General features: G+C 37.7%; 1 protein-coding gene across 4 annotated transcripts in view; it reads right to left on the bottom strand.

Annotated features, from left to right (window-relative positions):
* The window catches only part of LOC149066930 (protein madd-4-like), a 226,584-nt gene that overhangs the window by 41,956 nt on the left and 171,671 nt on the right, over positions 1–12,957 (bottom strand). For all 4 annotated transcript variants that reach the window (XR_016195428.1, XR_016195429.1, XM_089253235.1 and 1 more), the window contains exons 6-8: positions 8,709–8,838; positions 1,533–1,734; positions 171–342 (exon numbers count right to left, since the gene is read on the bottom strand). Coding sequence is in view for 2 of the 4 variants with exons in the window: in XM_089253235.1 (XP_089109361.1) it covers positions 171–342; positions 1,533–1,734; positions 8,709–8,838 (504 nt within the window). In the remaining 2 variants the exon portion in view is untranslated. The remainder of the gene's footprint in view (positions 1–170; positions 343–1,532; positions 1,735–8,708; positions 8,839–12,957) is intronic.

The raw sequence follows: 12,957 nt of genomic DNA, 5'->3' as shown, positions 1-12,957 counted from the left end.
GAAAAAAGAAAATCACTCAATCCCAATTATCAATATATATAGATAATTCAATGAAAATAATTTAGAAAGTACATGGAAATCCCCTCCACCCTAAAATGAAAATTCTATATCCTGAAACGTATATTCACTTACATTAGATGTTACAAATCGACAGTTATCACCAAGCTTACCGGAGAACAAATAAGTGCCGGGATCTTCCGATGGCGAGCAGATGAGACCACTGTCACATTCCTGTTTCGTCGGTGGCATCACTTCGACGTCACAGTCCTCGCTGTGATGTCCTTTGGCATCGTGGCATGCCACTGATCTGGTTTTATGACCCTTGCCGCAAGTAACTGAACACTTGAAATCAAGAAGAAAAATATAATATCAGAAAAATAGTGAATATAGCCATATCCATGAAGATGGCTGGTAATTTCTTCTACCATTGAGAAATCACAGAACTCGTAAGATAAGATAGTATTAATATAAGCCCAACGAGTGAGCCATAACAATAAATAGGGGTACGATTCTAAGAGTTCACTTCTGAGAATTTTGAGCACTCTGAGCCCCCGGGTCCAAATCCACTGCTCAGGATGATTATCAACAGTGTTCCCGCTTCTTTGTCACTACTGAGGACAAGCAATCTGAGTCCTAGGGTTTAAATCACTGCTAGAGACAAGCATCAATAGTCCATAGTGCCTTGGCCTCTGCCATTACTGAGCTCCCGAGTCTTACGTCACGGCTGAGGCCAAGCATTAACGGTGCTCTGGCTCTTACACCAAAGTTGAGTCTATCTGCAGCCCATTGCACCTACGCCTTTGCTGAGAATGAGCACCAGAAAACTCCGACTGTGACGTCACTGCTGATGATGAGCTCTAGTGATGATTCAATGATGGATATCGAAATCCATTCTTATGGAATATTGCAGTGAAAAATGTTCAGACACTAAATCCCACTGTAATCGGGGAATACGACGCAACGAAACGTAAATTAGAAAGGGGAAGTATATACGCAATTCAAGGGAGTACGCACCTCGATTTTGGTGCCTTAAATAAACAGCGCTGTAGCAGCAGTCAGTGACGTCAGCTAAAGGTCAATCAATGCTTAATACATGCTTTGTTCAATGCTCTTTCGAACGTGATATCATTCATTTCCTGTACCATTTATACATTGTAGTTTTCGAGAAATTAAGTTTTTTTTGTGATCAACACTTTTTTGTGATTCTCTCAACTTTAGCGTGATACAATAAAAGTCATATAAAAGTTCTTTTATAAAAATCTATAAATTCAACCGATGAGCTGATCGGTTGCATTTGCTGGAATATAATTGATAAGCTTATTTGTTGCATTTTCCAAGTTTTATAAAAGAACATTTATATAACTTTTGTAGTGCAATCCTGGCCTTAGTTTTCGAAAATGCACCCTTGAACGATTTCAAGACAGAAAATTCTCTCGATTCAAGATGATTTTTTTTTAGTTTCAGTGGCGAACACTTTTTCAAAGTATTTTTTTTTCTCCTAGTACATTATAAAGGAATGCAAGGACTCTTACGCCTGACCACGGTCCAGTAATCCACTGCGGGCATGGAACCGTGTTGCAGGGACGCTCCGTCAGAGGCTTCTGCCGGACGCACAGGTGCATGTCAACTCTGATCCTGATTCCGTCAGGTCCCATCTGAGCGCAGTGGACTTGACGAGACTGTCTTCCTCCTCCGCAAAACTTGGAGCACGGACTCCAGCTGTCCGTTACCCAACTGGAAAAGAAGATAGAGACAAGCATACATCACTAAAATAGTTCGTACAATAGCAGTGATTCTCAATTTTAGGGGGGGGGGAAACTATTTTGTAAAAATACCTAAGCGAGGAACACACTCGTGAAAACTCTGTCTAGTCCTCTAAAACAATTCAAAAGACTATCCTTGAAAACTTCCTGGTTGAAAAGTTTTGTTTCATTTCACTTGAGTGGGCAGGCACCGGAACACCTTATAGCAATATATGCTCAACCCGCGGGAAAAATGTGGCCCTCGGAGTCGTCTGATGTGGCTCGCGACCTCAAACCTAATTTTGTAAAATAGACTAAGCTGCATATGGTTTGAATAGATTCTATTCTGTCTCGCGGTGCAGCTCCACAGCACTTAAGTGACCATCGTCATATTTAGATCATTGGAGCGGCGCAAAAAACAAAAATAAAGAATTGGTGGGCCGGACATATTCGGACATTGATTCATAATTGGAATTTTTATGCTTAGAAATGAAGTGCTGCAGATTCTTCGGCGGTCTGGATAGAACTTCCATCACTACCTTACACCGAAGACGATATCGCCACCTGCCGAGGTAAGAATGATTGTCCCTTCAGAACTTGGTTCTTGAACCTATTTCTAGTCGTGCGAACCGCCCACCTTCGCTATCAAAAAAAGAGCACGTTAAGGACCTTTGAGTCCTTAAACGTTTGCAAGATTCGGTGAGACGCAAGCGACGAGATTTTTGGAAGGCCAAATCTTTGGGGGGGGGGGGGTTTATCACGACAATCTGTTGGTTCACATGACCTCCCCCGGTGTCAGATTACCTGTCAAAACATCACATTCTGATACTTTCACAACCAGCTTATTCTTCGCTGATCTTGCCCCACGTGACTTTTTCTTTTTTCTCAGATAAAGGATTAACTCAAGGAGTATACGATTCTCTGTTCTGAAGAAGTGCAGTGAGCAGCGGCGAAGGCACTACTACTACTTAACCGGACATGCACCTCGTACACATTCCTCTATGGAATTTCTATCGAATTGGTACATGCCAGAATGCGCTTGCATGTGTTGTGAACCTAACTTAAAAAGATATGCACTTAAAAAGGCCAAAATATGCACTTAAAAAGGCCAAAATATGCACTTGAAATGCCAAAATATGAGCTTAAAACTGCAAAATATGCATAAAAACCACAAACAAATGCACTGAAAAATACTCAAAAAGTTAGAAGAATTCGGAAATGTGTACCAAAAATCAGCAAATATGAATTTTAAAAAATCACTATGTAAAATAAAAAGCAGATACGCGCGTTTCAAAATGCATATTTTCTATTTCTTAGTTCATATTCAATTACAAAAAATATCCCCACATATGTACGTAGTGAATATGCAAATAATTTCTACATATTTTTGTTATCATGACATTTTTAATTTCTTGTTTGTTGCAGCTGCTCAGTAACGAAATTCCAGTAACAAAAGAATTTTGATACTATTTTCTGAATAAATTTAACACTTTTGACACATCTCTAGAAATAACCTTACAATAAAGCGGTTGATATTTGGAAAATACAGTGTTAAACATATTATGAGCAATATTTATATGAAAAATTATTTTAACAAAAAGTGATTCAGTGTAAATAACACTTCAAAAAATATGCAGTTATTCTGAAAATTCTTTGATTTTATGCATTTATATGCATTAATGCCCAAAAAGACCAAAATATGCAAATGCATATGTGCATATGCATTTGCATATAATCCTGGCTCTAACCATGACATTAAAATGCAAGTGACGTGACCGACAAATACATATTAAGAAGATCCCAGTACGAATTTTACTTCAGCATGCAGCTCTCTCTATAAGATGTCACACTGTCTGCGTTATTCTTCGTGCATAATCACATTCAGAGCATTTATTTTCTAACAGCCTACATTCTTTTTTAAGTGTATTGCCTTTCTCCATGTAAGTGCCTCTCTAATGCATTTATGAAGATGAAGTCATAAAAGATAGATGGTAGTGCAAAATAAAAGAAATCGATTACAACACGAAGGTGTCTTGCTGCAGGGACATGAATACTCAATAATCCGACCATCTTTATACCACTGATGCCCCTATTGCGTATTACAAAAGCGTAATTTAATGCATCAGTAGTTACTTTTTAACAAAATCGGGTACTAAACGATGTAGTAAATAACCGGTACGACTATATCTGAGGGTGGTTTTTTTCCGTCTCTTTTATAACGTAGACACCGATAAAGATTGGTTGCAATAGAGGAAGATGTGGGAGGAGGGAAGATAATAGAAATCTGTCTTTTCCTCTTCACCAATAAATTTTTTTTTTAAGGAATAAGCTCATAAAACGTTTCTTATTTCATCCACTCTTTCGATTCTGGGGAGGATAAATTTACATGAATTCCATATGAACGGGAATGTCGTTGTTATCGACGAACAAAAAAGGTGTTTCCCCCCCCCCCTTCTTGATAAAGCTGATGCAATGCGACAGAGAACAGGATAAATGTACATCCTACACTATAAAAATCGAAGGATATTCTTCATAATATAACGATCGGTGGGAAATATGAAACATATTTTTAGAAATGTTAAATGGAAGAGAAGAAAATAGGGGAAAAAAATGGATACATTTTTACGATAACTCGTTATGTCCATCCATTCACGTTGCGATTCATTTTTTGATGCGCGTAAGATAAATATATGGGGGAAGAGAAACGGAGGGAGGGGGGGAAGTGATAGACGTCATCATTGTGGCGCCATCTGTCGCTGTCGATCAAAACAAGTCACTTTGAGAGGGGGGCCTTTGTTTCAAAACCGTCCCAGAACTTTACGAGAGCCATGTCCCCCTCTCCCCCACATATTACAGCAGTGGCCCTCTACTCTGGGATCTTTCGCGGGCTATCTCGTCAGATGTTTCAGAGGGGGGGGGGGCAATACAGTGGATTTATAGTGTGAAAAAAGAGAAAAATTAAGATTTATCCCGTGTCTCTGGCTGGAGCACTGTCAGCAGGGCAGTAACTAGGCGGGGGGAAGGGGGAAGCAGGCGGGTCTCGTGCCCCGGACGCTGGACCCGAGGAAGCGCAAATTTCATTCTGAAACCTCTCTGACAACATTACAGAGGGGTGTCAAAATGCGCTCTTGCCCCGGTGGACCAAGTATCTAGTTGCGGCCCTGACCGACAGCTACATTTTTGTTGGTGCCAGGACGAGAGCAATTCATGAAATGTTTTAAGTTAGAAAGATGAAATTTAGCGCATGACTGTAATTTGAATTTGTATTTTTTAAGAGGTTTTTTTCTGAGCATATCGTGGCAAAAAAAAAAAAAAAAAAAAAATTGCATATGCAATAGCATCAAATGCGTACTAAAATGCCAAATTACTTTTTCATCATTGTTTCAAGAAATTAGAATATATCTGATCTGACTTATGAAGAATTATTACATGAGTACTTTCATGCAAATTGACATCAGCTTGATCGAATAGGGGTTATGTGTCTTTCCTGATCGTGTATCTTAAGCCGGGTTTTCCTAGGAGCAGGTTTCTACAGCCCACGCAGCGTAAAAATGCTGATTGGTCAAAAAAACCTGAATTTCAGGTTTTTAGCCAATGAGCATTTTCACGCTGCACACAGCGCAAAAGTTTTACTCCTAGGAAAACCCGGCTTTAATCTAGAATAGTCCAATTACGGGAAGAAAAACGGGACATATCTGCAAACGCAAAATTACGCGTGCACTTGTCTGGGCAGTACAAAAAAACACGTGCTGATATCGTACAAGTGCAATGTACTGTGGTCGTCATGGGCTTTGACTATGAATTATTTATGCATCGAGCGATTGAATGTAGATTTTAAACTTAGAAATTATATTTTGAAGCTCTCAATACTAAAAATTATCCATGGTCTACAGATAATAAGGCTTCTAAAATTCACGAAGAATAAACATAAAACAATATCGAAATATAATTTACGGCAGGAGATAAAAAGCATTTTTACAGGAAAAAGTTTGAAAATAGGCAAAGAAAGAGGCACTTTTTTATGGCACTTTGTCCGAACTTCCAGGCTCTATATATAAACAGTCCCTACGGCATTGGTGCTCCAGTGCTGTTTCAACTAAAACAGCACTGGATTACACCAGAGCCGTCGTCATTTTTCTGAGGCCATATCAGGCGAATTCTCAAAAATTTCAACCAGATCTCATTTTTTGGGACCCATTTTGTTGTCTTGAGGCCCCTCGAGTCGTGCTTGGTAGCCTTATGCGTTAACATGGTAATGGATTCAAATACAGTATAACTTCATATCGCTTCGTACTTTGAGGTTCTTTTTCGGGTCAGAGTCACCACTGACATTTTTATCCGGGGGTGCACAACGTCCAGCCCGTGGGCTAGATGCGGCCCACAAAGTTTTTTCAAAAGTTATCAATACATACAATACGATAAATACTCAGGTTGATCCATATTTCTTTCATAAAAATACGGGATATCACAATAAAAGTTGTCAAAATAAGTGAAGTTGCTCACTTACAACCGAAATAATTGTGAAAAGCTAGTGAAGTTGCCAAACACTGCCAAAACATTGTCGAACGCAAGTGAAGTTGCCAAACACTGCCAAAATATTGTCGAACGCAAGTGAAGTTGCCAGTTACAGCCAGAAAAATTGTCAAAGGCAAGTGAAACTACCAGTTACAGCAAGAAAAATTGTCAACAGCAAGTAAAGTTGCGAACTACGGCTAAAAATTCTGAAAAATCGCCAATCACGGCAGATGATGGGTACTGTAAGTCAAAATGTAATTCACCCCAAAAATGTTTGTTTGATAAATATGCGAGATGAATATATATCTATTTGACTGTAATTATATATATATAACTACGGTAGAGTTATAATTAAGGTATAATTAAGGTATTAATTAAGGTATTAATTACCGTAGAGTAATAATTATCGTCTAACACATATATGTAAGTCATGAAAATAATCTTCATTCTTGCTTTCAAAAATTCAAGCTTTGCTGAAAAAACGGTAAAAACGAGATATTTTATAAAACAAAGTTGCAACAGCCAAAATTACGGGAATGATCCGTAAAATACGGGTCATATGGTCACTTTTTATATTTTTTTTCACCCGCAAGAGACAGAAATACCGCATATCTAGCACGTGCATTGAAAAGGTTATGTACTCTCCCCACCACCGTTTTTATCAATTAAAAACCAAATCAGGTTTGAGGTCACGGGCCACTGTTAGATGGCTCCGGGGGGAAGGGGGCGAGGCACATTTGACCCACTGACCATGGGTGTATGAGCATGTATGCTGTAAAGTCAACTTTTATTGTTACTTTATCGCTTTAATGCGACTGTCATAAGAGGGTATGTATACACTGTATCATATATGACATTATGAATCTGAATAAATGGCTTAATTACAATGTAGGGTATTAAGACTATTATGGATATTAAAAAAAACTGAATTCCGAATACATTATCCATTCTTGATCGTAGACTGGGAACATGAAAAGAATTCATTTTCTGATGAGTGGGGGGTATAGGATTTCGGTGCGTTTTGTACCCACAAACATTCTTTCTATGGCATCATGTTGAAAATTGAATGACGACATTGAATTTCAACAACTTTCAGGGCCCTGGAAAGCGTTCTGTGCTGCTCTAAATGGAATTCGGACACACTAGACACTCCAGACTCTCTCAAATTCGTTTTCAAATCACCACTCGCATAATCGTGTTTTCAAATCCTGACCGCAACATTCATCATGAAGGTGGATACCATATTTTTTTTGGGGGGGGGGGGACGAACTTGTTCCACAGTTTTGTGATGCTTTGATCCGAAAGCAATGTGGATATTCAGTTTAACGTATTTATGCGGATGGCAAGTATTCTCCCATTATGGATATTAAATGGTGGGATTAATATCAAATGGGATTAACATTATTCTCATTCAAAAATTGAATATAATAATATAATAAATGATATATGTAATATAATAGTATATGTAGTCATAATTCATGATGACTGTACAGCCTGTAAAGAATGTATTTGGTGATTATCTTATTGGATAAACGGTGAGCGCATAATTCTGAAGTGTTCTGTTGCGCCAATTTGCTTTCATTTAGGGGTACTTCAGAGCCTCTATGACCAGGATGCACAACCTGCGGCCCACCAAGAGGTTCCATCCGGCCCAGTAGAAAAGTTTCAGTACACACACAATACGATAAATGCCTAGGCTGGCCATATTTTGTTTATAAAAATACGGGTTATCATCAATTAGTGCCGAAAACATTGTCAAAGGCAAGTAAAGTTGCTAATAACAGCCAAAAAAAAAAAAAAAATGTCAAAGGCAAGTAAAGTTGTTAATAACAACCAAGAAATTTTAAAGGCAAGAAAAGTCTTTAACCTCAGCCCAAGAAATGATCTGAATGCTCTAAATTCGCCAATTAAGCCAAAAAAGTTGATAAAAACAAGTAAAGTCGAAGATTATAGACAAGAAATTTTCAAAGGCAAGCAAAGTTGTCAGTTATAACCAAAAATAATTTTCAGAGGCAAGTCACCAATTACAGCTCGAAAAATTATCAAGGGCAAGTGAAGTTGCCAATTATAGCCAAAAAAAAAGTGATTATCAGAGGGAAGTAAATGTAAAAGTAAAGTATCAATTAGAAGGCTGAAACTGCCAATTAGGAGAATTGTACAATTTTTAAAAGTCATAAGTCTTTTCTAAAAAATTCAAGTAAGACGGGCTGAAAATAACGAAGGGAGGGGGGAAACAAGACATTTTATGAGAAAGTTGTGATAACCAAAATTACGAGAATGTCCCGTAAAATATACGGGCCACCTCATTAATTCAAGTTTCTGGCCTCGAGCGGCAAAATTACCCCATATCTCCCGCCCACTTACTGAAAAGGTTGTGCAGCCCCGATCTTAAGGTACGGAAATTCATCTTCGTCAAATGTATATGTTCAACACAATGCTTAGTAAACTTACATCGGAGGGCATTGATGGGTGTTACATTCCTTTATTTGAGGACGAGGTCTCTGAGTGACATCGCAGAGTCGTTCGTCCACTTCCTTGTCGGTCGCCTTGTTGAGACAAGTAGGTCGAGACATCCGGTAACCTGCAGATTGAATAAAATTGAATATTTTATCAATCAAAAAAATAATTAGATTTAGTGCAAATGGTAGATGATGGCTGTATTGAAAATATGGATATATGGAGTTCAGGCGAGAGCTGTTATAAGCCGGGGGGATTAGTACTGATTCTAAGAAGAAACCCTCTGGCGTTAGCGTTCTACTTCAGGGTATGAGAATTTTCGTTTACAGGGTATTCGTAGACTACAATTTTGTTTATTTTTCACAATTCAGTTGATTCTAATCATTTTTAAATAGGAATTCTATTATTGGTTATTTATTATGCCTTATATCCCTATCTTGGGACAGAGTGGGAGCCATGTTCTGGTTTGGTGGTGGTTAATTTATTATGGGTCTAATTTTAAGTAGTCATCGTTTTTGTTATCATTGTCGTAAGTGTGAAAATGTATGTGTTTGAAGAGCTCATAAGTGTTTATAATTCATCGGTGAACACGAGGCTAAAGAAAATTCGTCAAATGAGTTTCATAGATTTATGATAGTACAATGGAATGATTATGATCACAGATGGATATTGTAAGTGCAATGGTTATTACCTTTCTTGAAGTGTGATGATCAGCACAGATCAATATTCCACAGCGTTTATGCAACTTTATACTCTCTCCGATTTCGACAAATACGTTTCTAGAGTATTTTTCGTGAGTCTACCGTTCTTTGCCAGTTTGTAAAAGCGAGTCTTCATACATTGCTGTAAGAGCATTTACACGAGCTTTATCAGTGTTTAAATGCGAATCGGTGGTCTTCAAAAAATTTTTGCGAGTTTTGATTTCCTTTATGGGTTTTCAAACACGCATTGCGAGTCCTGAGTAACTTTTTTCTACGAGTCTTTTAACGTGCCTTGTGAGTCTGTGAAGTACCTTGTGAGTAAGAATACTCATTTGGAGTCTTTGTGAGTCGTGGAATGATGCTGTGCACCCAAATGAGATTTGAATGTCTTTAAACATGCTTTCGAATCTTTTCTATTCTTTTAACCAGCTTTGCGAGTCATTCTTTTAACCCGTTTTGTGAGTCTTTTTATTCTTTTAACCCGTTTTTTTTTGGGAGTATTTTATTCTTCCTACATACTATATTCTTTATCAAACACGCTTCCTTTTTTATTCTCCAAATACACTTTCTTTTTTATGCTTCAGACACGCTATGCTGATACTTTTATTCCTCAAACACGCTTTGTGAGTCATTTCATTCTTCTTTTTTAATTCTTCAAAAGCACATTACACAAGTATTTCTTATTTTTTCTTATTCTTCCAGTTTCTTTGTGTGTGCTTCAAACACGCTCTTTTTCCATTTTTCAAAAGAGTGCATTTGTAATTTTTAAACACACACTTTGTAGTCTTTTATAGTTTTAAATACCTTTTTACAAGTCTTTTTGAGTTTTCAAACTGAATTTAACGAGTAAACGAGTTTTTATTAAGTTTTTAAACGCATTTTGCGAATATTTTCTTTTGTCTTTAACCACACTTTGGGAATATTTTCTTTTGTCTTTAACCTCTTCGGTTCAGAAGTACACATATGCGTACCTCAATTTTTAATGTTTTCTAATGATTTTAAACAGTTTTAATGGTTCATTTTTTAAGTTAAGACTTGGGGTATCCATAAGAGTACCTATAACGCCAGTGGTCTTAGTAAAGATATCGACCCATAATTGATAATTTTTAAAATCTTTTGCGAGTCATCTATCACTTGCCTGACTGACCCGTGTCAGACACGGGCATTTACTTCTTCTCAAAATTGACTTGCCCGTGCAATCGTAATCTTTGCCCCTAGAGGGTGCTAATGAGAAGTGAACATAACTGGTCTCGTGGGGTCATTTTTACGCCAGCAAGTATTAATGCATTTTAAAAATCATCAAAAAGAGTTTTCATAAAAACAATGGGGTTTTTTATTTGATTCATCTGTTAATTAATTCTCACTAAATAATTTTTAAAATTTTTTAAATTATTTTCTGAAAATTTTTCTTTTATTAAACACATAAAACACATTCGAGAAAAAATGGAGGGATGCATAACTTTTGAAAAATTATTTTTCTGAATTATATATTAATTTTTTTGAACGCAACTTTCATGATTGAAAATTAACACATATGATTGAAATATACTCAAAAAATAAAATTTAGAAATTATATTTACTATATATATTTTCACAAGCACCCAAAATTAGTCTTATTCTAAGTCAACACAGTACTTGTATGCAACACTATGACATATTGATCACACCGATCTTGCGTACAATTCGCTAACAACACTATACTCATGATCGCCTCCGATATCCGATGTTTCACCATTAATTTGGAATCATTATCGAGAAAACTGGAGCCCTTTCGATACGCCACTTCGATCTGAACACTCCAGCCGGCAGACAAAAAAAGACTTACGAAAGTGGTGAGGCGGGCTCATTTTGACCTCACGGAAACTTTCATCAACGATTTAGAGCAGTGATTCCCAACGTGGGCGTTAGCACCCTCTGGGGGGCGATGGAATGTTCCAGGGGGGCGGTAGAAGCTACGGATTTAACATAGGATCCTATGGGGTAGATTGCGTTGGGGGCGATGGGAGAAAAAAATTTCTGAAGAAGGGGGCGATGGGACAAAAAAGGTTGGGAAACTATGATATAGAGGGAAGAAAAAGTAGAGGAACATCATAAATTTGTCAAACACATGCAAACAACTAGCTTGAAAGGTACTGAAACTAAGATGGTCCAGATGCATTCCTTTCTCAAGGGGTGGCAAGATGAAAACTGCGTCACCAGCCTACCACACCAGTCACGGTTAAACAACGGTTTCTGTGAGTCTTTTTCTCCGCCCTTCAACCCTTTTTATTTTTCTTTTAAAACTCGGGAACACACACATTAAGACAAAACATCCATTTCCTACTTGAATACACCAAATTTAGAAAATTGCGTCATACCCACTAATTCTAACACCACCAGGAATATTATAGATTATTTTTCATGATATATATTCGCATATGTTCATGAAGGGAATGAGGAACTCGTATCTATTATCATCATACGTGAATTTTTTTCATGTATTTCATTCACTAAAAGAACAACCGAAATTCACTCTTGTTTTTTACACATGTACATAAAAAGGAACCGGTGGCAAGCTTTATATACTCGAACATCAATATTTAAAAAGAAGTGGGGAGACTAAAAACCTGTCCACCTCTATTTCTAGCTCGATTCGTTCACAGTAGCATTTCGATTCCATTTCTATGTTGGTGCAAATAGTAGACGATACACAATACACTGAGAGAGAGAGAGAGAGAGAGAGAGAGAGAGAGAGAGAAAGAACAGTACATTCAGACAAAAAAAAGAAAATATTTTTGTTTTTTTTGCTCTACTTCTCCATTGTCCCGCGCTCAAGCGGAAAACTTCCATTTCGTGGGAGGGAATGTTAATGGATTTTATGATTAGAGAAGCACAAGTCCATATTTAATAGAAATGAGTTGTGCCCTCTCTCTCTCTCCCTATTTTTCCTCTGTACATGTAAACGTACGGTATATCTGCTCACAGACCGGTCATTCAGCGGGAGCCTTCTCTTTCTATTTTTTTTAGGAGGAAAAAAAAAACAGAGCAAGAAATGGAAGACGGACCAAGTCACGCAGGGGACTGCTGACCACTCCACATACACATTCATACATGCTCGATGGAGTCCATTCAATTATAAATTTGATTGGTGGGTACGTGGCCGTTCTTGGAACCACGTGAAAGTGGTGTTTGATTTAGAGCTTAGGGACGCGCGCCAAACAATAATACTACTATTTGCTACCTTTTTCCTACCCCCTTCTCTACGTTTTCTTCACTCCTCCGCCCCTCCCAAAAATAAAAAAAAATCCCATAATCTGGAAAACTTTTGCCCCTCGTCCTTGTGGTGGTCACTTGGACATTATTCTGGCGATACTTTGCTCCCGTTGCCCACTTAGCGGGATTAATCACACACACACATAGACAGACACGCGGCGCTAACTGCTGCTGAACAGCTGGACGATGTGTGCGTGGATTGAGCAATTTTGGATCATATAAATATAAAAATACTGATTTTTTTTTTGCGGATAATTTATGACCAGGAGATGAAAATTGAAAATAGTTAG

This window comes from Pholcus phalangioides, unplaced genomic scaffold, assembly GCF_987345545.1.
Source record: "Pholcus phalangioides strain wild (caught in Gottingen) unplaced genomic scaffold, Ppha-v1.0 ptg000032l_1, whole genome shotgun sequence".
Taxonomy (NCBI): domain Eukaryota; kingdom Metazoa; phylum Arthropoda; class Arachnida; order Araneae; family Pholcidae; genus Pholcus; species Pholcus phalangioides.
Note: the sequence above shows the minus strand (reverse complement) of the source record. Positions and strands in the feature narration are given on the sequence as shown.